General features: G+C 39.8%; 1 protein-coding gene across 5 annotated transcripts in view; it reads right to left on the reverse strand.

Annotated features, from left to right (window-relative positions):
• The window catches only part of FAM69A (family with sequence similarity 69 member A), a 132,259-nt gene that overhangs the window by 44,410 nt on the left and 64,951 nt on the right, over positions 1-22,898 (reverse strand). For 3 of the 5 annotated variants that reach the window (XM_025353499.1, XM_025353492.1, XM_025405887.1), the window contains exon 2: positions 1,933-2,067. The exons of 1 other annotated variant lie outside the window; for it this stretch is intronic. In XM_025353499.1, the coding sequence (XP_025209284.1) occupies positions 1,933-2,067 (135 nt within the window). Of the gene's footprint in view, positions 1-1,932; positions 2,068-2,598; positions 3,309-22,898 lie in introns of those variants that run through there. One more of the 5 variants, XM_025405896.1, reaches the window with a different exon arrangement.

Genomic DNA, 22,898 nt, shown 5'->3' on the forward strand with positions numbered 1-22,898 from the left:
GCCTCCCAAAGTGCTGGGATTACAGGCTTGAGCCACTGCGCCCGGCCTCTCTGTCAGTCTTTTCTGATGTAGGGTAGCAGAAGGAGTATGAGCTTCACAGAGAGACAGAATTAGGATCAAATTCTGGTTCCATCATCTTGGGCAAATTCTCCTGTCTCTCTGGGTCATAGTTCTTTATCTGTATACTATTATACTAAGGATTAATGAACATGTAAAGTACCCAGGACATTGGCCCCAGAGGTACCTCCTATCTTAAAATTCCTCAAGGATCTAGAATGGCCAGTTGGAATGAACATAGGATTGCTATCTTTGAACCTTGACTTAGGACTCTTCTTTACTAACTCATTCCCCTCCCTTGCCTAGTTAAGAGACTGTAACACTCCTGCGGAATAACGCGCTTTTGTATCCTGACTGATGGAGCACCTCGTGTTAAACTGGTTTTTATTTTCTTAGAACTTGGGGAAGCTCCAGGTTTCCGTCTTATGTTCCCATAACAGTTACTATCTTATTTATCTTACCTTACTGTAATTACTCATTTTCTTTCCTGATCCAGTGTAAGTTTTATAAGGTCAAAGACATTTTTTCCCTGTTATATGCATGCACCACTGGCCTGGGTAAAGAGTAGCCACTCAATAACTATAGAATCTTTAATAAGTTATAATAATTGGAACTCCCAAAATCATTATTATTCAAATATAATCCTGAGATGAAGTGTTTTAATATTCTTTATATTAGAAAGTACAGGTAGAGGCCAGGTGCAGTGGCTCATGCCTGTAATCCCAGCTCCTTGGGAAGTCAAGGAGGGCAGATCACTTGAGGCCAGGAGTTCGAGACCAGCCTGGGCAACATGGTGAAATCCCGTCTTTGCTGAAAATATAAAAATTAGCCAGGCGAGGTAGTGCAAGCCTGTAATTCCAGCTACTTGGGAGGCTGAGGCAAGAGAATCGCTTGAATCCGGGAGGCAGAGGTTGCAATCAGCTGAGGTTGCACCACTGCACTCCAGCCTGGGCAACAGAGCAAGACTTCATCTCAAAAAAAGAAAGAAAAAAGAAAGTACCAGTAGAAAACAAGGAGTTAAATTTACTTGAAATTCTCAAATTTTTTTTTTTTTTTTTTGAGACGGAGTCTCGCTCTGTCGCCCAGGCTGGAAGGCTGAGGCCGGATCTCAGCTCACTGCAAGCTCCGCCTCCCGGGTTCACGCCATTCTCCGGCCTCAGCCTCCCAAGTAGCTGGGACTACAGGCGCCCGCCACCTCGCCCGGCTAGTTTTTTTGTATTTAATAGAGACGGGGTTTCACCGTGTTAGCCAGGATGGTCTCGATCTCCTGACCTCGTGATCCGCCCGTCTCGGCCTCCCAAAGTGCTGGGATTACAGGCTTGAGCCACCGCGCCCGGCCTCAAATTTTTAAAATATAAATCTACGGAATCAATGATCACTACTAGAAATCTTAGACTGATAGTCATTTTTCTGAGATATATCCAAGCACTAGGATAGAAACAGAATAATATTCTTTTTAGATACATTTTGGTATTCAAGAGTAACTCCATTTATTCAAAAGATGTGTTCTAGAAAGTCTGCCTTTAAATAAACTTTTATAGTCTAAACATTAAAAAACTCATCTGATTGAAATAAACTAAAACTTAAATATAGTTAAAAAATATATATATATCTAAAAAATAAAAATACCTCTTTGTATTGAGGATGTCCCACACTAACTTATCTATGTGTAATATATTTAAATTTCTGAACACTGGAATTTTCAAAGTGGGGAAAACTTTACTAACGGGTCATATCAAAAAGCTAAGAAGATTAGCACAATTCTAATGTCAAATTAACTTTTATTTTTAAAAACATCATTAGTAAGTATGTAAGTAGTAAATATAGTGTGTTATGAAGAGGCTTTTTAGTAAACAGGAAATTTAAAATACTTACTATTATTTTCTTACAGTCCTTTCCTCTGCATAATTCTGTATAGGTAGAATACTGCACATATATAATCCAGCTTCCAACAAAAACCGCTAACCAGGAAAAGAAAAGATATTTCATCCGCACATATGAGAAGCGAGCCTGTGGGTAAAAAAGAACATAACAATCATTCATTCAGCACGAAATCAGCATTCGATGTCCTAGAACGTGACTTCTCACCCTTCTTGGAATAACCCAATATATATTCTAGGCTTTCATATGGCAATTCTAGAACAAAGTGCACTTTCACTGAGTCCAAACAGCACTGGTGTCAGAAAAGGAAGCCCCTTGGTCCTGCCAAGGAAAAAGGGAACAAAATATCCTTTAAGATGTATAACCTTTCAAATACCACCATCATCCAAAGCTACTTTTTAGGCACAAGCAACGTGTACCACGCTACCCTGGGCACCTTGTGAGATCAGGTAAATAGAGGTACAATTCCTATTTACTAGAAGCTTACAAAAGACTGTTTCACATAAGAATCTTAAAGGTCTTTAGGAAAATCATGATAAAAATAATTTTGTTTTAAAGAAATAAGAACAGAGAATCTGGCTATTTGTCTAATGTCTCATACTGACAACCAGAACCAGAAATTAAGCTCTACAGTCATTTCTATTTCCCTATTGTATTCACCAGGGCTTTATGTTCCTTTTGTTCAACCAACCAAATGTTTCACCTAATAGATATTCTGGAAACTGAGGAGACGCTAACAACTGTTAAAGGAGAAATGACTGAAGAAGGGTTAAGATATAGTGAAAATAAATTATTCTTTGCATGTCAACTTATAAAGCTACACAATAGGATCCTCTTTGCATTGTTTTGTTTCCAGTGCTCTTGTGTTCTAATTGCAGCTCGGGCTGGTTGGTGCCTTTTTTCCATCAACTACATATCAAACAGTTTCATCTTCAAAAGTGACACTTGAAGTCAAGACTAGCTGACATTTATTTTTTGAGTCTGTAGCACCCATGGTCTGGTTTTATAAACAGCAGAACTGAGGACTATGAAGAGAATTCGGCAGAATAAATTAAAGATACGTAAACAAACAATGAAAAGCTAGTTTTGCTTTTACAATCACGAGCCAGTTTCTCACACTGGGAACAGTAGGATACTGTGGGCACTGTGAGCATGCAAAGAAGCAGAACGAGATGAGACAGAAGCGCACCTGCAGAAGACAATGAGTGCAAACGAAAAAGAGACTCAGGAAATACTGAATTCTGTTGGCCCTATTTGTGGTTTAGATATCTTTGTGAGGTTAACAGATGGTGAATCCCTGTACCAAAAGGCTTGAGTACAACGAATTCTCAGTAAAATTGTAGGTCTTTGAGCTTTATTATTAAAATTAAAAAGTGCCTTTAATGCAAGATACTTTTGAATTGCTCTAAGCAAAAAGAAAATTCAGATTAAACCCCAAATTAAATCACATAAATGACAATGGGGTATATACCATGGGGTTTGTTTGAAAGATATTTAAGATGACTCGTCTCTAATAAGAGGTCTGGTCATCAGATAGAAATTGACATGTACTAACATTGTGAACCTAAATAAGATGAAATGACATAATGCCTATAAAATATAAGCATATTGCTGGGCACACAGTAAGTATTCAGCAAATGTTAGCTAAATCAATTTGCCAGTCACTGGGCAAGAAGCCAACAATACTGTCAGTGGCTATCATCTTCTTTTCGGACTTGCCAAAAAGAAAACTGAATCTGAATCTGATCAAGCCTTTTAGCTGCAGCTACCAGTTTACAGGAAATACATGAGACAGAGGAACACAAGTGACACTTAAGTAAGTGACACTATAAGGATATAATCAGCAAACTCCAGCCTGTGGGAAACACTGTAATACAAACAATCCAGTTTCTTCACAAATAAATTACAAGGAGGGAGAAAAGGGGAAGGGGAAACTGAAAAAATAAAAACCATTTAAGAAATATATTAGGCTAGATGTGGTGGCTCACATCTGTAATCTCAGCACTTTCGGAGGCTGAGGTAGGAGAATCACTTGAGTACAGGAATTTGAGACCAGCCTGGACAATATAGTGAGCCACTGTCTCTATGAAAAAATTTAAAAATTAGCCAAGGCCACCCTGGAGCTCACGCCTGTAATCCCAGAACTTTGGGAGGCTGAGGCAGGCGAATAACTTGAGGTCAGGAGTTCGAGACCAGCCTGGCCAACGAGGTAAAACCCCGCCCATACTAAAAATACAAAAATTAGCTGAGTGTGGTGGCATGCACCTGTAATCCCAGCTACTCAGGAGGCTGAGGCAGAAAATTGCTTGAACCTGGTAGACGGAGGTTGTAGTGAGCCGAGATTGTGCCACTGCATTCCAACCTGGGTGACAGAGCAAGACTCCATCTCAAAAAACAAAAATAAAAATTAGCCAAGCATGGTGGCTCACACCTGCAGTCCCAGCTATTTGGGAGGTTAGGGTGAGAGGATTGCTTGAGCCTGGGAAGCAGAGGTTGTAGTGAGCCAAGACTGCACTGCTGCACTCCAGCCTGGGTGACACAGAGAGACCTTATTTCAAAAAATGAGAGAAATATATCAAATAATTACAACACATGTATCTTTTTTGAGTCCTGATTCAAATGAAAACCTGTAAAAAATGACATTTGTAAGACAATTGAAAATTTTAAGAATGACAGTATACTTGATGACAGTAAAGGATTATTTTAGTTTTTTTTTAGGTGTGATAATGGTTCTGTGATAATATTTAAATATTTTTCTTTTCTCTATCAAATAGCTATGTTTTTCTACTTCCTCTGGCATATGTTTAAATGGAAAAACACCCTATGAACTGGATTGCCCAGTGACTACTTGTCATGATAAAGAATGCCAAACATTTTTGAGAGGAAGTTAGATTGATGATGTTCCCAGCAGGGCACTGGGCATCACCTGTTGTAGACATAATAACAAAAGGAGTGAGACACATTTTTCTTCCAGCTTGCCATGGAGAATTGCTGTGATTTGGGGGTAACACAAAGTAGTAAAAGGACCTTCATGGGTCCTTTAATATCTGCAGATCCTGCAGCCACACATTTAAAAATAATGATTGAAGAAACAGCCATAAATTACATCTGTAGCTATTAACCAATTTAATTTCCCTGTGTGCCACTCACTAAAATGTTTCTAGCAGTCTGTTCTGTACCAATTACCTAGATAATGTAGTCTTTGATTAAGAAATGTCATCTGACCTTTTTATTTATGCTGAAATATTCACAATGACTGCCCAGCAGTTTTTTATTCTGCAGATTGTGTGCCTAGCTGGTAATGGTATGTTGCTTTATTCCTCATTGTGTTCCTGAAAAGCAGGGTAAGAATTTTCGTAAGTACACTATGGCAGTGATTCTCAAATGGACTTAGTTTGCCCCACAGGGGACACTTGGCAATGTCTGGAGACGTGTTTGGTTTCCCAACTGGAGGTTGCTACTGAAATCTTGTGGAGTAGCAGCCAGAGATGCTGCTAAACATCCTACAATGTACAATGTAGCCCCCCACAGCAAAGCACCATCAGGCCCACAATGTGTTTGAGAAACTCTGTATCACAGTTACACAATAAAATGAAAACAAAAATTGTGGGGTTGAAAGAGCCAAATTTGTACGACACTAGCATTTTATCTTAAATTAGCCTTTAATGCATAAACTATTACTCAATTTTAAAAATATAACATCTGTCTGGAAATAACAGAAGCAGTTATCACTAGAGTAAATGATTGCCAATATTTTATTGTAAGCCCATGATGACACAAAATGCCAATTCTACTCTAAAAAATAGTAATAATTTTTCTTCTTTTAAAATACTGTTTGATTTCATTGTGATAATTTATTTCAAAACAAACCTGAAAATCTTTGATCTTGTTTGTAACTTTACATTAAGTTTTAAAAATAGGCAGAAAGAGGCAACATACCAAAATTTAGCCATTTAAGACTACTTCTGGCCGTGCAGTGGCTCACGTCGGTAATCCCAGCACTTTGGGAGGCTGATGCCGGGGGATCATCAAATCAAGAGATCGAGCGCATCCTGGCCAACACAGTGAAACCCCGACTCTACTAAAAATACAAAAATTAGCTATGCGTGTTGGTGGGAGCCTGTAATCCCAGCGATTCGGGAGGCTGAGGCAGGAGAATCGCTTGAACCCAGGAGGTGGAGGCTGCAGGGAGCCGAGATCACGCCACTGCACTCCGGCCTGGGCGACAGAGTGATGCTCCGTCTCAAAAAAAAAAAAAAAAAAAAAGGCTACTTCTATTATCTATTTTTCATACTCTGCATCTTTCATAAACTTGTAAAGCACAAAATCCTTTTACTTTACCCCAAATTACTCTATACACAAATGTTCTTAATTTTGAGAGTGGGTACTCTGTCTCCAAAAAAAAAAAAAAGGCAATATGATTCTACTGGTCACAGTTTTAGCATTCTTAATCTTTTTAAGAGGTGAATTTTTGTATTTATAGAGAGAATCTGAATTATTCTTTGATCTGAAGTTTAAAGATTTTATTTGCAGGAGCATATTCTGTGTTTTGATTTTATGAAAAATCAGGAAATAAAGTTTCAATAAAAAACAGATAATTTTCACATTTTCTCTGAATGCTGGTTCATATTTCTTATGCTTAGAGGTTGACAGCATAACAAAATGCCAAGAACAACTAGTGAATCAATTGCATGGGGTGATTCTCAAGCCTGTGACTAGGCTCCACAGTAAAACACTATTTCAAAGAAGTGTCAAAGTAAAAGAAATAGCTCGTGATACATTAAGTGAAAAAAACCCGCTTTCAAAATCCCATGTATGATATGTTCCCAATTTGGCTTTTAGAAAGAGAAATCACCAAAAAACTTTAGAAACTGCAAGGAAATAAACAAAACATGAAGGGTTGTTGTCTCAAACTGTCAAGAGGTGGTGGGATTATGGATAAATTTCATTTTTCTTCTCTTAATTTTCTAGAACAAATATGTATTACTTTTTTAATTAGAAAAATCTATTTGCATAAATGTGTTTAATGTACGTATTTAAATATGTCATTAAGATCTACAAGTCTCTTGATGCTTAAAAAAATCTTTTTTACTGTAAAATATTAATATAGAATTATATAAAATATATAAATACAGCTTACATTATAATTATAAAGCAAATATCTAAATAACTACCACTTGGGTAAAAATACAGAATTTTCTGGCCAGGTGTGGTGGCTCATGCCTGTAATCCCAGCACGTTGGGAGGCTGAGGCGGGCAGATCACTTGAGGTCAGGAGTTCGAGGCCAGCCTGGCCAACATAGTGAAACCCCATCTCTATTAAAAATACAAAAATTAGCTGGGCATGATGGCATGTGCCTGTAATCCCAGCTACTTGGGAGGTTGAGGCAGGAGAATCACTTGAACCCAGGAGGCAGAGGTTGCCGTGAGCTGAGATTGTGCCATTGCATTCCAGCCTGGGTGACAAGAACGAAACTCCGTCTCAAAAAAATAAATAAATAAAAACCCCATAATTTTCTAATACCCTCACTGACCCCCAACCTCCCAACATGCTCTTGACTACCATGATAATCATCTGTTTATGTGCTTTTCTAAGCAGTTTAACCGCTGATCATGTATCCCTACAATGCAGAGTTTGATGTTGTTTGAACTTTACACAAGTAGAAGCCTATTCTATTTCGACTTGCATCCATCCCTCAGCATTATACCATGAGATTTAACCATGCTGATACATATAGCCAGTTTGTTCATTTTCTTTGCTGTAGAGTATTCCACTGATTTTTCAGTAAGTAATCTTTATACTTTTATATACAAAGAATATAAATATTTAAAAATGCATATTTTTCTCTTCAAATTCTGTAAGGAAAAAAAATCCACATAATATGGAGCTGCATTCTGTGCCAGTCACTGCAGGAGATACTCTGTGTATCCCATATATTATATTCAATGTTCCTGAAAATCATAGACTTAGAAGGTTTGAAAGAGACTTTGGAAACATATAATTCAACCACATGCTGATGTGATATTAGGCTTAGAAAGCTGAAACAGCTTTGGCTCCAACTCTGTTGTGCCAGGAGGAAGTCTAAAGGTTTTACACAGGATGTGTCACAGACATGCCCTGGGATGGGTGCAATTCTAGGTCTTAGCCACTGAGGAAGTGACTTCTCCTGGCAAAAGCTGAAGACTATAATCCTTTTCCTTGCTCCTGCTGCTTTAGAGAACACAGGCCAGGCACATGTTGAAAAAGCTTCAAGGCTAACAAAACAAAAGGCATCCCCAGGGTTAAAAAAGCAGGCATGCAGATGGGTTTTAATTAACAATTAGACAGCCAGCATCTTACAGAGCATATGGGAGGAAGGTGTAACCTCCACTAGCAATCTATATATAAAAGGAATGTTGGCATTTGCAATTGCAGGTGAAAAGAACTCATCATAGGGATCTTCAACATCCCAGTGCAGAAGGACAAGGATAAGCAAAAACACTAAGTGTTTTGATTTTCCATTGCTATATAACAAACCATCTAAAACTCGGAGGCTTAAAATAACTATTTGTCTCTCATGGTTCTGAGGGATGACTGGACTAAGCTAAGCAGTTCTCTCTTTAAGGTTCTCATGCATTTGTGATCAAGACTGGAGCCATCTGAAGGACTATGTGGGTTGGATGTGCAGATAGATGGCTTCTTCATTCACATGTCCAACCTCTCAACTGAGGTGGCTGGAACAGCTTTATGTGGCTGGCTGGGCTTCTTCAAAGTTTGGTGGTGTCAAGGCAATTGAACTTCTTACATGATGGCTGACTTTGCTCAGAGTAAGTGGCCCAAGACAGCAAAGGGAAGGCTGCATCATTTCTGTAGAATTCTTTTGGTTAGAAATGGCCAGCTCAGAATTAACACAGGAAAGGACCACATAAGGGAATGACTACTAGTAGGCATGGTTCACTGAGGGGTCTTCTTTGGAGACCAGCTACCACTCCAGAAGAGGATCAGCAAAGCAGGGTCTAGGGGTAAGGAGAAAAGCAAACGGGACATCCCAACTAGAATAGAGACAGCTTTCTTGGCCATTCTGATTAAGGATTCTTTCTTCTGCCTTAGAGGAGGAGAACTGGAAGTTCCTATTAGAATCCATTAATAGTATTTGTAGTCACATGTATTTATGCCTAAGTTGACTGAAAACAGTTCTCATTGCATATGATGGGCTCAAAAACTATCAACAAATCTTTTGCTATGTACACCAAGTTCCATGATAAAGAACTCCAAAGTATTAGAAATTGCTCATGATACTAAGAGCGGTGGCTCACACCTATAATCCCAGCACTTTGGGAGGCTGAGGATTGCTTGAGCTCAGGAGTTTGAGACCGGCCTGGGCAAAAAAGTGGGACCCCATCTCTACAAAAATTAAAAAATCAGCTGGGTGTGATGGCACATGCCTGTGGTCCCAGCTACACAGGAGGCTGAGGTAGGAGGATTGCTTAAGCCCAGGAGTTCAAGGCTACTGTGAGCCATGTTCACACCACTGCACTCTAGCCTAGGTGATAGAGCAAGACCCTGTCTTAAAACAAACAAACAAATAAACAAACAAACAAAAACACTCCTTGCGATATAGACATAATAGAATTCATATTACCTTATTATTGCAGTTAAGATGTTAAGATTTTGGCACCAGAATGGGCAAATCAGGTGTCCATTTCTCCCTGAGATTAGGCGTAAGGTGCCACAGTGGATCTAGTGCTTACTAAAACATACAATAGCCACACACAAATCTTTGATGGGAATCCTAATTGGCACTTAAACTCACTAATGATTCAATTACTAAAAATAAAGTTTAACTCTGTTTTACCTAAACTTAGAGATGAGAATGCATGGTCCTTTTATACTTCAGAGTCTAAAGCATATTTTAGGGCAAAATTTACTTGGAGTAGTTACTTCTAAGTACTTATAAGCTTATTAATATAACAATTTTCAACACAGCTTAGACTCTTGGAGTATCCAGGGGCTGATTATAATTTAGATAAAACTTTATTACTGTAAAGGGTTTTAAAAAATAAATTAACTTTAATTGCTAATATTCTGTGAGATTGGTGAAAGAGGCTACGGGGTTCTGAAGCTTCCTTTCCAGTCTTTATTCATGTGACTCCTAGACACATGGTAATTAAATATTGAAAGCTAATCTCCCCTTGATACATAAAAAAGCAGAGGTATATGTCCAAATACTAAAGAGGCCAGGGAGGGGTGGAGGAGGTTGTTCACCTACAAGTATCAGTATTCTGCCTTTGTTATCACTGAAAGGATTGTGGTTGCTCAGGGAATGTGGTCCCAAAGGAGCTACTGTTCATACAGCCTGAGACTCAGTGAGGAGATACGCTATTCCCATTGTTTGGTACTCTGACATAGATTTCCAGGAGTCCTAGAACAGAACAATATTTCTTTAACAACAACAACAAAAAAAATTGGAAAGTGACCATCTAATTCTTTTTTTTTTTAGATGGAGTTTTGCTCTGTCTCCCAGGCTGGAGTCTCAGTTCACTGCAACCTCTGCCTCCCAGGTTCAAGCGATTCTCCTACCTCAGCCTCCCAAGTAGTTGGGATTACAGGCGTGCACCACCACACCCCGCTAATTTTTGTATTTTTTGTAGAGATGGGGTTTTGCCACATTGGCCAGGCTGGTCTCTAACTCAGGTGATCCGTCTGCCTCGGCCTCCTAAAGTTCTGGGATTATAGGCATGAGCTACCTGGCCCAGCCCCATCTAATCCATTCTAATCAGCCATCTCTGAAGGTAAATACTTAGTTTGTTAAGCAATTAAAACACAAGTGGAATATAAAATGATAAACACATTAGAGCTAGAAGAGTTTTCAGTGAACCCAGATTCCATCCTTCTTATTGAAATAATGCCAGATTGCTATACCCAGTGGAGAAAAAATGGACAATGAATAATTACATTAAAAAATTAAATGATCCCATTTGACATACTCCTTTCCTAGCTGTTTTCCATGTTTAAAATATATTATAAGAAAAATAAAGTTGGGGTCATATGAAACATTACTTATCTCTTTTTCTCATTTAACACAAACATGTTTTTATGCCATTATATAGTCTTGATATATCTTCAAAAAATTGATATTTAAGACTGGGCACAGAGGCTCATGCCTGTAATCCCAGCACTTTGGGAGGCCAAGGTGGGTGGATTGCTTGAGTCCAGGAGTTCGAGACCAGCCTGGACAACACAGTGAGACTCTGTCTCTACAAAAAATAAAAAATTAGCCAGGCACAGTGGCTTGCACTGTAGTCCCAGGTACTTGGAAGGCTGAGGCACGAGGATTGCTTGAGCTGGGGAGATTGAGGCTGCAGTAAGTGATGATGTGCTATTGTACTCCAGCCTGGGTGACAGAGCAAGACCCTGTCTCAAAAAAAAATTGATATTAAAAAAAATTTTCTTTTTAAATAAAGACAGCGTGTCACTATGTTACCCAGGGTGATCTCGAATTCCTGGGCTCAAGCAATGGGCCTGCCTCAGCCTCCCAAAGTGCTAGGATTATATGCATGAGCCACTGTACCCATACTGTAAAATGTTATACATCCATTTAAATATCAATTTTTTTTGGTATTTAAATGGACGTATAACATTTTGCAGCACAGGTATGCCATAACTTATTTAACCCTATCTGTATTGTTTAATATTTTTATTATTTCCAATATTGTGCTATAATATTGGATAGTGATAACAAACAACAAATGAAAGCCAATATTTATTAGTGCTACTCTGGAGAGGAATGTTAAAAGCACTTTCTATATATTAATATACTTAATCCTCATAAAACTCTATGAGCTGATGTGGTAAATTAGTTAGGAGTTGGAAAACTATAGCCCATGAGCCAAATCCAGTCTGCTGCTTGGTTTTGTAAATATAGCTTATTGGAACACAGTCACTCTCGTTGTTGGTACATTATTATCTAAGGCTGCTTTCATGCTATAACGGCAGAGTTCAGTGGTTGCAACAGAGACAATATGGCCAACAAAGCAAAACATATTTACCATCTGGCTCTTTACCAAAATAGTTTGCTGACCCCTGGACTGTTCAGCAAATATTCATTCTCTCCCACTGCCTCACCTTCCCTGACTTATTGGTGTTGGGCTCAGCCATGTGACTTGCTTTAGTCAATGTTTGTTAAGTGCAAACATTAGATGCAAATAAAAGTATGCAATTGGGCCAGGTGTAGTGGCTCACACCTGTAATTCCAGCTTTTAGAAGGCCAAGCAGGAGGATCACTTGAGCCCAGGAGTTTGAGACCAACTAGAGAAGCATAGGAAGAACCTATCTGTACAAAAAAAAAAAAAAATTAGCTGAGCATGGTAGCATGCGTCTGTAATCCCAGCTACTTGGGAGGCTGAGGTGACAGGATTGATTGAGACTGGGATGTCATGGCTGCAGTAAGCTGTGATCACACCACTGTACTCTAGTCTGGGTGACAGAGGGAGACCCTGTCTCAAAAAAAAAAAAAAAAAAAAGCAAAGAAAAGAAAAGGAAAGAAAAAGAAAACTATGCAACTGAACTTGCTTTGTTTCATGTCAGATACTGCAAGTAGAACAGATCCCTAGTAGTCTACCGACATACACAAAAATAAGTTATACTATAGCCCGCTTGAACCAAAATGAAGTCAAGCCAAGCCTAGAATAGTGGGACTCCAGCTGACCTGGAGATGTGCGATTGAGAAATAAATGCTTATGGTATGTCACTAAGTTTTGGGGAAATTTATTATGCAGGATTGCTGGGGTAACTAACTGATACTGGAGGAGACTACTATTATCCCTTTACAAGAATTCTATGAGTAGGGGACTATTCGTCATTTTACAGATGGAAAAACTGAGAAACATACAGAGGATAAGCAGGGCCATACTAGTCATAAGTAGGAGAACCAGGCTTTGAATGGAGGCAGTCTGGCTTCAGAGCCTGCATTCACTCTACTCTACTGCCTACTGCATTAAATACATAAATAGTTACCTGAGTTTTTTTAAAAAAATTAGGCAAGAATTTATTAAATAACAATCTAGTATGGAACACTATTCCTTTTTTCCCCATCACCCCAAACGTTGATCGTTTCTTTGTATTTGGAACATTGAAAATCCTCTCCTCTATTATTGGAAAATATACAATGAATTGTTAATTATAGTCACCCTATATTGCTATAGAACACTTGAACTTACTCCTCCTATCTAGCTGTGCTTTTGTTATCTGTTAACTAATCCTTGGTTATTCCCCTCCTCCCCTTACCCTTTTTCACCTCCAGTAACCACTCTTCTACTCTCTACTTCTATAAGCTCAACTTTTTAAGCTTCCACATGTGAGTAAGATCATGCAGCATTTACCTTTTTGTACCTGGCTTATTTCACTTAATATAATGTCCCGCAAGCTCATCCATGTGGCTGTGAATGACAAAATTTCACTTTTTTTATGGCTAAATGGTATTCCATTATGTACATATATCACATTTTCTTTATTCATCTGTCAATGAACACTTAGGTTTATCCTATTTCTTGGCTATTGTGAATAGCGCTACAATAAATATGAGAGTGCAGATACTTCTTCAACATATTGATTACCTTTCCTTGGTATATATGCCCAGTAGCTGAATTTCTGGATCATATGGTAGTTCTATTTTCAGTGTTTTGAGGAACCTCCATATTGAGTTCCATAATGGCTACACTAAGTTACATTTCCACAAACAGTGTAAGAGAGTTCCTACTTCTCCACATCCTCACCATCATTTGTTATTTTTTGTCTTTTTGAAAATAGCCATTCTAACTGGGTTTAGATATCTCATTGTGGATTTCATTTGCATTTCCCTGATGATTAGTGATGTTAAACATTTTTTCATGTACCTGTTGGTCATTCATATGTCTTCTTTTAAGAGATGCCCATTCAGCTCATTTGCCCAGTTTTAAATAGAATTATGTGTTGTTGTTGTTTTGCTGTTGAGCTCTTTGTATATTCTGGATATTAATTCCTTGTTAGATGAATAGTTTACAAATATTTTCTCTCATTCCGCACATTGTCTCTTCACTCTGTTGATTTTTTTCCTTTGCTGTGCAGAAGCTTTAATTTGATATAATCCCATTTGTCTACTTTGCCTGCGCTTTTGAGGTCTTCTCCATAAGATCTTTGCCCAAACTAGTGTCATGAAGTGTTTCCCCTATGCTTTTTACTAATAGTTTCATAGCTTCATGCCTTCTATTCAAGTCTTTAATCCATTTTGAGTTGACTTTTAATATGGTGAGAGATAGAGGTCTATTTTCATATTTCTCCATATGGCTATCCAGTTTTTCCAACACTACTTACTGAAGAGACAGTCCCTTTCCCAATAAATGTTCTTCGCACCTTCATCAAAAATCAGATAGCTCGGCCGGGCGCGGTGGCTCAAGCCTGTAATCCCAGCACTTTGGGAGGCCGAGATGGGCGGATCACGAGGTCAGGAGATCAAGACCATCCTGGCTAACACGGTGAAACCCCGTCTCTACTAAAAAATACAAAAAACTAGCCGGGCGTGGTAACGGGCGCCTGTAGTCCCAGCTACTCGGGAGGCTGAGGCAGGAAAATGGCGTGAACCCGGGAGGCGGAGCTTGCAGTGAGCCGAGACTGCGCCACTGCACTCCAGCCTGGGCGACAGAGTGAGACTCCGTCTCAAAAAAAAAAAAAAAAAAAAATCAGATAGCTGTTTATTTCTGGGTTCTGTGTTCTGTACCACTGGTCTATTGGTCTGTTTTTATGGCTAGGACCATGCTGTTTTTGTTACAACAGCTTTACAGTATATTTTGAAATCTGGTAGTGTGATGCCTACAGCTTTGTTCTTTTTTCTCAGGATTACTTTGGCTATTCAGGGTCTCTTATAGTTCCATATTAGTTTTAAGATTGCGGGAGGCTGAGGCAGGAGAATGGCGTAAACCCGGGAGGCGGAGCTTGCAGTGAGCTGAGATCTGGCCACTGCATTCCAGCCTGGGCAACAGAGCGAGACTCCGTCTCAAAAAAAATAAAATAAAATAAATTAAAAAAAAAAAAAAAAAAAAAAAAAAAAAAGTATTCTTACATTAGTGTTTCTGAAACTTTCAGAAACTGTGGACCACTTNTTTTTTTAGACGGAGTCTCGCTCTGTCACCCAGGCTAGAGTGGTGGCCGGATCTCAGCTCACTGCAAGCTCCGCCTCCCGGGTTTACGCCATTCTCCTGCCTCAGCCTCCTGAGTAGCTGGGACTACAGGTGCCCGCCACCCTGCCTGGCTAGTTTTTTGTATTTTTTTAGTAGAGACGGGGTTTCACCATGTTAGCCAGGATGGTCTCGATCTCCTGACCTCGTGATCCGCCCATCTCGGCCTCCCAAAGTGCTGGGATTACAGGCTTGAGCCACCGTGCCCAGCCTTAAGATTGCTTTTTTATATTTCAGTGAATAATGTCATTGATATTTTGATAGGGATTGCACAGAATCTGTAGATTGCTTTCGGTAGTATGGTCATGTTAACAATATTAATTCTTCCAATCCATGAACATGAGATATCTTTCCTTTTTTTTTTAAATTGAGACGGGGTATCACTCTGTCACCCAGGCTGAAGTGCAGTGATGTAATCTCAACTCACTGCAGCCTCTGTCTCCTGGGCTCAAGCAATCTTCCCACCTCAGCCTCCCAAGTAGCTGGGACTACAGAACATGTGCCACCATGCCCAGCTAATTGTTTTGTATTTTTGGTGGAGACAGGGTTTTGCCATGTTGCCCAGGCTAGTATGGAACACCTGAACTCAAGCAGTGTGCCGGCCTTGGCCTCCCAAAGTGCTGAGATTACAGGCGTGAGCCATCATGCCCGGCTGTCTTTCCACTTTTTTGTGTGTCCTCTTCAATTTCTTTCATCAGTGTTTTATAGTTTTCCTTGTAGAGATCCTTCACCTCCTTAAATTTATTCCTAGATTTTATGTATGTATGTATGTATGTATGTATGTATGTAATTTATTTATTGTAGTTATTGTAAATGGGATTGCTTTCCTAATTTCTTTTTCTGCTAGTTCATTGTTGATGTATAGAAATGCTACTGATTTTTGTATATTGATTTTGTATTCTGCAACTTTACTGAATTCATTGATTAGTTCTAAGAGTTTTTTGGTAGAGCTTTTAGGGTTTTCTATATATAAGATTATGTCATTTGCTCATATAGCCAACAGACACATGAAAAAATGCTCATCATCACTGGCCATCAGAGAAATGCAAATCAAAACCACAATGAGATACCATCTCACACCAGTTAGAATGGCCATCATTAAAAAATCAGGAAACAACAGGTGCTGGAGAGGATGTGGAGAAGTAGGAACACTTTTACACTGTCGGTGGGATTGTAAACTAGTTCAACCATTGTGGAAAACAGTATGGCGATTCCTCAAGGATCTAGAACTAGAAATACCATTTGACCCAGCCATCCCATTACTGGGTATATACCCAAAGGATTATAAATCATGCTGCTATAAAGACACATGCACACGTATGTTTATTGCGGCACTATTCACAATAGCAAAGACTTAGAATCAACCCAAATGTCCATCAGTGACAGACTGGATTAAGAAAATGTGGCACATATACACCATGGAATACTATGCAGCCATAAAAGAATGAGTTCGTGTCCTTTGTAGGGACATGGATGCAGCTGGAAACCATCATTCTCAGCAAACTATCACAAGAACAGAAAAGCAAACACCGCATGTTCTCACTCATAGGTGGGAATTGAACAATGAGATCACTTGGACACGGGAAGGGGAACATCACACACCAGGGACTATTGTGGGGAGGGGGGAGGGGAGAGGGATGGCATTGGGAGATATACCTGATGTAAATGACGAACTGATGGGTGCAGCACACCAACATGGCATATGTATACATATGTAGCAAACCTGCACATTGTGCACATGTACCCTAGAACTTAAAGTATAATTACAAAAATAAATTTTTTAAAAAAGATTATGTCATTTGCAAACAGGGACAATGTAACTCCCTCCTTTCTTTTTTTTTGAGACAGAGTCTCGCTCTCTCGCCCAGGCTGGAGTGCAGTGGCCAGATCTCAGCTCACTGCAAGCTCCGCCTCCCAGGTTTAAGCCATTCTCCTGCCTCAGCCTTCCGAGTAGCTGGGAGTACAGGCGCCCGCCACCTCGCCCAGCTAGTTTTTTGGATTTTTTAGTAGAGACGGGGTTTCACCGTGTTAGCCAGCATGGTCTCGATCTCCTGATCTCGTGATCCGCCCGTCTCGGCCTCCCAAAGTACTAGGATTACAGGCTTGAGCCACCGCGCCCTCCTTTCTAACTGGATGCCCTTTCTTTCTTTCTCTTGCTTAATAGCTCTAGCTAGGACTTCCAGTACTATGTTGAATAAAAGTGGTGAAAGTGGGCATCCTGGTCTTGTTCCAGATCTTAGAGAAACAGCTTTCAGCTTTTCCTTGTTCAGTATCATGTTGGCTGTGGGTTTATCATACATGGCCTTTATCATGGTGAGGTATTTTCCTTCTATATCCAATTTGTTGAGAGTTTTCATCATGAAAAGGTGTTTACTTTCATTGAATAGTTTTTGGTATTTATTAAAATGATCATATCGTTTTTGTCTTCAGTTCTGTTAATGTAATGTATCATATTTATTGATTTGTGTACGTTGACCTGTCTTTGCATCCCCTGAATAAATCCCAAATAAATCATGGTAAATGATTTTTCCAATGTGCTGCTGGATTCAGTTTGTTAGTATTTTATTGAGAATTTTTACATCTATGTTCATCAGGTATATTAGCCTATAGTTTTCTTTTTTCTGGTGTCCTTCTCTGGTTTCGGTATTGAGGTAACACTGGCATTATAGAATGAGTTGGAAGAATGCCCTTTTTTTCAGTTTTCTGGAAGAGTTTGAGAATTGGTATTAGTTCTTCAAATGTTTGGTAGAATTCTGCAGTGGAGCCATTGGGTACTGGGTCTTTTTCTGATAGGCAACATTTTATTACAAATTCATAGATTCAATCTCATTATTTGTAATTGGTCTGTTCAGGTTTTCTATTTCTTCTTGGTTCAGTCTTGGTAGAAAATATGTGTCCAAAAATTTATCCATTTCCTCTAGCTTTCTAATTTGTTGGTGTATTTGTTCATGATACAAAGTCTCCAATGATACTTTGTATTTCTGTGTTATTAGTTGTCATATCTCCTTTTTCATTTCTGATTTTATTTATTCAGGTATTTTCTCTTTTTTCTTGGTTAGTCCAGCTAATGGTTTACCAATTTTGTCTTTTTGAAAAACCAATTTTTCATTTTGTGATCTTTTGTGTTTTTTTTTTTTAGCTGATCTTTATTATTTATTTATTTCTAATTTTGGGTTTGGTTTATTCTTGCTTTTCTAATTCCTTGAGATACACTGTCAATTCATTTATTTAAAATCTTTCTATTTTTTGGATGTAGGTGTTTATTGCTATAAATTTCCCTCTTAATCTGCTGTATCCCACAGGTTTTGTTATATTGTGTTTCTATTTTCATTTCTTAATAAATTAAAACATTTCCTTTTTCATTTCTTCACTGACCCATTGGTCACTCAGGAGCATGTTGTTTAACTTCCTGTTTGTACAATATCAGAAGTTCCTTTTTTTCTTTTTGTAAGAGACAAGGTGTATTAATTTGTTTTGTATCACTATAAAGGAATACCTGAGGCTAATTCATTTAAAAAAAAAAAAGAGGTCTACACTTTGGGAGGCCAAAGCAGGTGGATCGCTTGAGGTCAGGAGTTCAAGATCAGCCTGGCCAATGTGGTGAAACCTTGTCTCTACTAAAAATACAAAAATTAGCCATGCGTGGTGGCGTGCACCTGTAGTCCCAGCTACTTGGGAGGCTGAGGCAGGAAAATTGCTTGAATCTGGGAGATGGAGGTTGAAGTGGACCAAGATTGTGTCACTGCACTCCAGCCTGGGCAACAGAGCGAGACTCCATCTCAAAAAAACAAAACAAAACAAAAAAACAAGAGGTTTAACTGGCTCACAGTTCTGCAGGCTGTACAAGGTACAAGCAGCATGGTGCCAACATCTGCTCAGCTTCTGATGAGGGCCTCTGGCAATTTACAGTCATGATGAAAGTGATAGGGAGTCAGCCTGTCACATGGTGAAGAGAGCATGGGGAAGTGCTACACACTTTTAAACAACCAGATCTCACAAGAACTCAGAGCAATAACTCACTCATTACCAAGGGGATGGTGCTAAGCCATTCATGAGAGATCCACCCCCATGATCCAAACACCTTCCACCAGACCCCATCTCCAATACTGGGAATTACATTTTAACATGAGATTTGGAGGGGACAAACATTCAAACCACATCACAAAACATATCACCCTGTCATCCAGGACAGAGTGCAGTGGTATGAACATAGCTCACTGCAGCCTTGAACTACTGGGCTCCAGGGATTCTCTCACCTCAGCCTCCTGAGTAGCTAGGACTATAGGTGTGAACCACCACACCTTGGTAATTTTTGTTTATTGTTTTTGTGGAGATAATGTCTTGTTTTGTTGCCCAGGCTGGTCTCAAACTCTTGGCTTCAAGTGATCCTTCCACCTTGTCTTCCCAAAGTGCTGGGATTACAGGTATGAGCCTGTCTTATTTAGAGACAGGGTCTCACTCTGTCACCCAGGCTGGAGTGCACTGGCACAATCATGGCTCACTGGCCTTGACCTCCTGGGCTCGAGCAACCCTCCCACCTCACCTTCCCGAGTAGCTACGACCACAGACACGTGCCACCATGCCTGGCTATTTTGCTTTTAATGTTTTTGTATAGACGGGGGTCATCCTATGTTGCCCAGGCTGACCTCAAACTCCTGGGTTCAAATATCCTCCCATGTCAGCCTCTCAAAGTGTTGGGATTACAGACATGAGCAATTGCACTTGGCCTAAAATGTACTTTATATTTATTTCTGTTGTTGATTTTCTGTCTAGATGATCTATCCAAATGCTGAGTGTGGAGTGCTGAAACCCCCAACTTTTATTGTATTGGAGTTTATCTCTCTGTTTAGATCAAATAAGATTTGCTTTTTATATATCTGGGTACTACAGTGTTGGGTTCATATATATTTATAATTGTTATATCCTCTTGCTGAATTGATCCCTTTAACATTATGTAATGACCGTCTTTGTCTTTTCGTATACTTTTTGACTTAAAGTCTGTTTTATCTGACATAAGCATAGCTACTTCTGCTCACTTTTAGGTTCCATTTGTGTGAAATATCATTTTCCATCCCTTCACTGTCAGTCTATATGTGTCTTTACAATTGAAGTGAGTTTCTTGCAGGCAGCATATAGCTGGGTAATGGTTTTTTCATCCATTCAGCCAGTCTATACTTTTTAAGTGGGGGATTTAATCTGTTTCTATTAAAGCTTATTATTGATAGGGAGGAACTTGCTTCTTCATTTTATTAATTGTTTTCTGGTTGTTTTGTATATCCTTTGTTCCTTTTTTCCTCTCTTAATGTTTATCATTTTGTAGTGCTATGGTTTCATTCCTTTCTTGTTCTCCTTCATGAATCTGCTCTACTAGTAAGTTTTATACTTTTGTGTGTTCATGATAGTGATGATTATCTTTTCACTTCCAGAGATAAGACTTCCTTAAGCATTTCTTATAAGGCTGGTCTAGTGGTGTTGAATTCCCTTTATTTTTGCTCATCTGGGAAATGCTTTATTTCTCCCTCATTTCTGAAGGATAGCTTTGTTGGCTGTGGTATTCCTGGCTGGCTATTTTTTTTTTTCTTTCAGCACATCCCATTCTCTCCTGGCCTGTAAGGTTTCTGCAGAGAAATCTGCTGTTAGTCTAATGAGGGATCACTTATATGTGACTTGACACTTTTCTCTTGGAGTTTTTAGAATTCTGTCTTTGTTTTTGACTTTTGACAATTTGACTGTAATGTGCCTCAGATAGGATCATTTTGGGTTGAATCTTTGAGTTCCTTGATCTAGATGTCTACACCTCTCCTCAGTCTTGGGAAGTTTTCAGCTATTATTTCATCAAGTAGGTTTTCTACACCTTTTCCCTTCTTTTCTCCTTCTGAAACTCCCATAAGACAAATATTTGTTCACTTAATGGTGTCCCATAAGTCTTGTAGGCTTTCTTCACTGTTTTTCATTCTTACTTTTTTTTCCCTGACTGGGTAATTTCAAATAATCTGCCCTCAAATCCAGAGATTCTTCTGCTTGATCAAGTCTGTTGTTGAAACTCTCTAATGTATCTTTTCATTCATCAACCTCTTCAGCTGCAAAATTTCTGTTTGGTTCTTTTTTATGATTCTATCTCTTTGTTGAATTTCTTGGTCATATCATGAATTGTTTTCCTGACTTCATTGTCTATCTGTATTTTCTTGTATTGTATCTCATTTAGTTTCCTTAAGATCATTATTTTGAATTCCTTTTCCAGAAATTCACTGATTTCCTTTTCACTGGGGTCTGTCACTAGAGAGTTATGTTCCTTTGGCAGTGTCAGGTTTCCAAATTGCAGCCCTACCCTACTCCTGAGGCCCAAATCTTCAGAGCACCCCTTCTTCCCCAGAGTGGGGCCAGTGTTGTGCCCTGCCCCCCAGAGTAGAATTACAGCTACAACCTAGCCCCATGGACCCAAGCTGCTAAGGGGTATATCATACTCACAGATCCTGGCTTGGTAAAAGTGGCTTTCCTTGCTTTTCTTCAGCTTTCCTTGCTTTTTCATGTTTCTTATGTCCATATGTTGATGTCTGTGCAGCTGGAGCAACAACTGCCTCTTCAAAACTTCTAAAGCAGTTTTCATAGAGAAAAACTTTCACCCATAGTTGGAACTTAGCGTGCTGGTTGGGAAGCATGCAATGACTCTGTCCAGATAAGTGTAGTGGTACAGTCTCTGGGTAGCTTCTTCAGCTGTGTTCAATGTTAGCAATAACTGCAGACACCTCAATGGCATAGGCTATAGAAGAAGTCTGTGGTTGTGGCAGGGTGGTAGCATACGTTGTTAATGTCCTCAGTGTCAAGAGCCTTTGGGGTCCTTCTATTGTTAGTTTCCCCACAATGGGGAGACTTAACTGAGGGGATCCTTCTTGGTGTCAGGTCTGACATGGCCTACAAGCAGCTGTAGCAGTGCTGGGTTCTGGGAGCAGGGGTTCAGAGCAGCTGTGAGGCCAGGGTCCTAGGTGCAGTTTTTTGCCAATCTATTGTAGCAGCTGGGCCTTGGGGCACAGGTTCATTTTCTGTGGCAGGTTGGATGTAGGCTGCCCACTGAGCTAGGATCTGTGATTGTGAAGTACTCCCTAGCAGCTTGGGTCCATGGAGCTAGTCTGTAGCTGTGATTGGACCCTTAGGGGTCAAGGCATAGCACTGACCCCACTCTGGGGAGGAAGAGGTGCTCTGGAGATTTGGGATTCAGGAGCAGGGTATGGCTGCAATTTGGAAACCTAAGCCAATACGGCTCGGTAACAACTCAGGTCCCAGGGGATAAGGCACTGTGTAGTAGTGACTCTATACCCTGAGATGGTGGGACCTGGAAGTATCTCAGATTCTGTGATGCCAGGTGCAGTGACAGCAAATATCCCAGAATAATGGAACACAGCTCTTGTTTGGGCCCTGGGAGGCAGGGAATGCAGAGCAATGACTATCTACCCAAGGAGAGGGGTGTCAGCAGCTCAGACTCTAGGGAGCTAGTCCAGTTCCAGGGAAGCAGGGTACTAAAGCTGTTTGGCTTATAAGGTGGGATGTCTCAGCTCAGCCACTGCTCTGTTTCCCTAGAACACAGGATATTACATCAGCTCAGCCCTGGGACGCACAGCTGCTCAGCTTAGCCAGTGCACTGATTACCTAGTGGGTGAAGTGCCACCTCAGCTCAGATTGGCTGGTGGGGGGATACGGGAGGGTAGTGTGTGAATGTTCTCGGAAGCCCAGGCACCATTTCCCTGGGATGCAGGGTGCCACTTCACCTTAGG

The sequence above is a fragment of the Theropithecus gelada genome, chromosome 1 (genome assembly GCF_003255815.1).
Source record: "Theropithecus gelada isolate Dixy chromosome 1, Tgel_1.0, whole genome shotgun sequence".
NCBI classification, from domain to species: domain Eukaryota; kingdom Metazoa; phylum Chordata; class Mammalia; order Primates; family Cercopithecidae; genus Theropithecus; species Theropithecus gelada.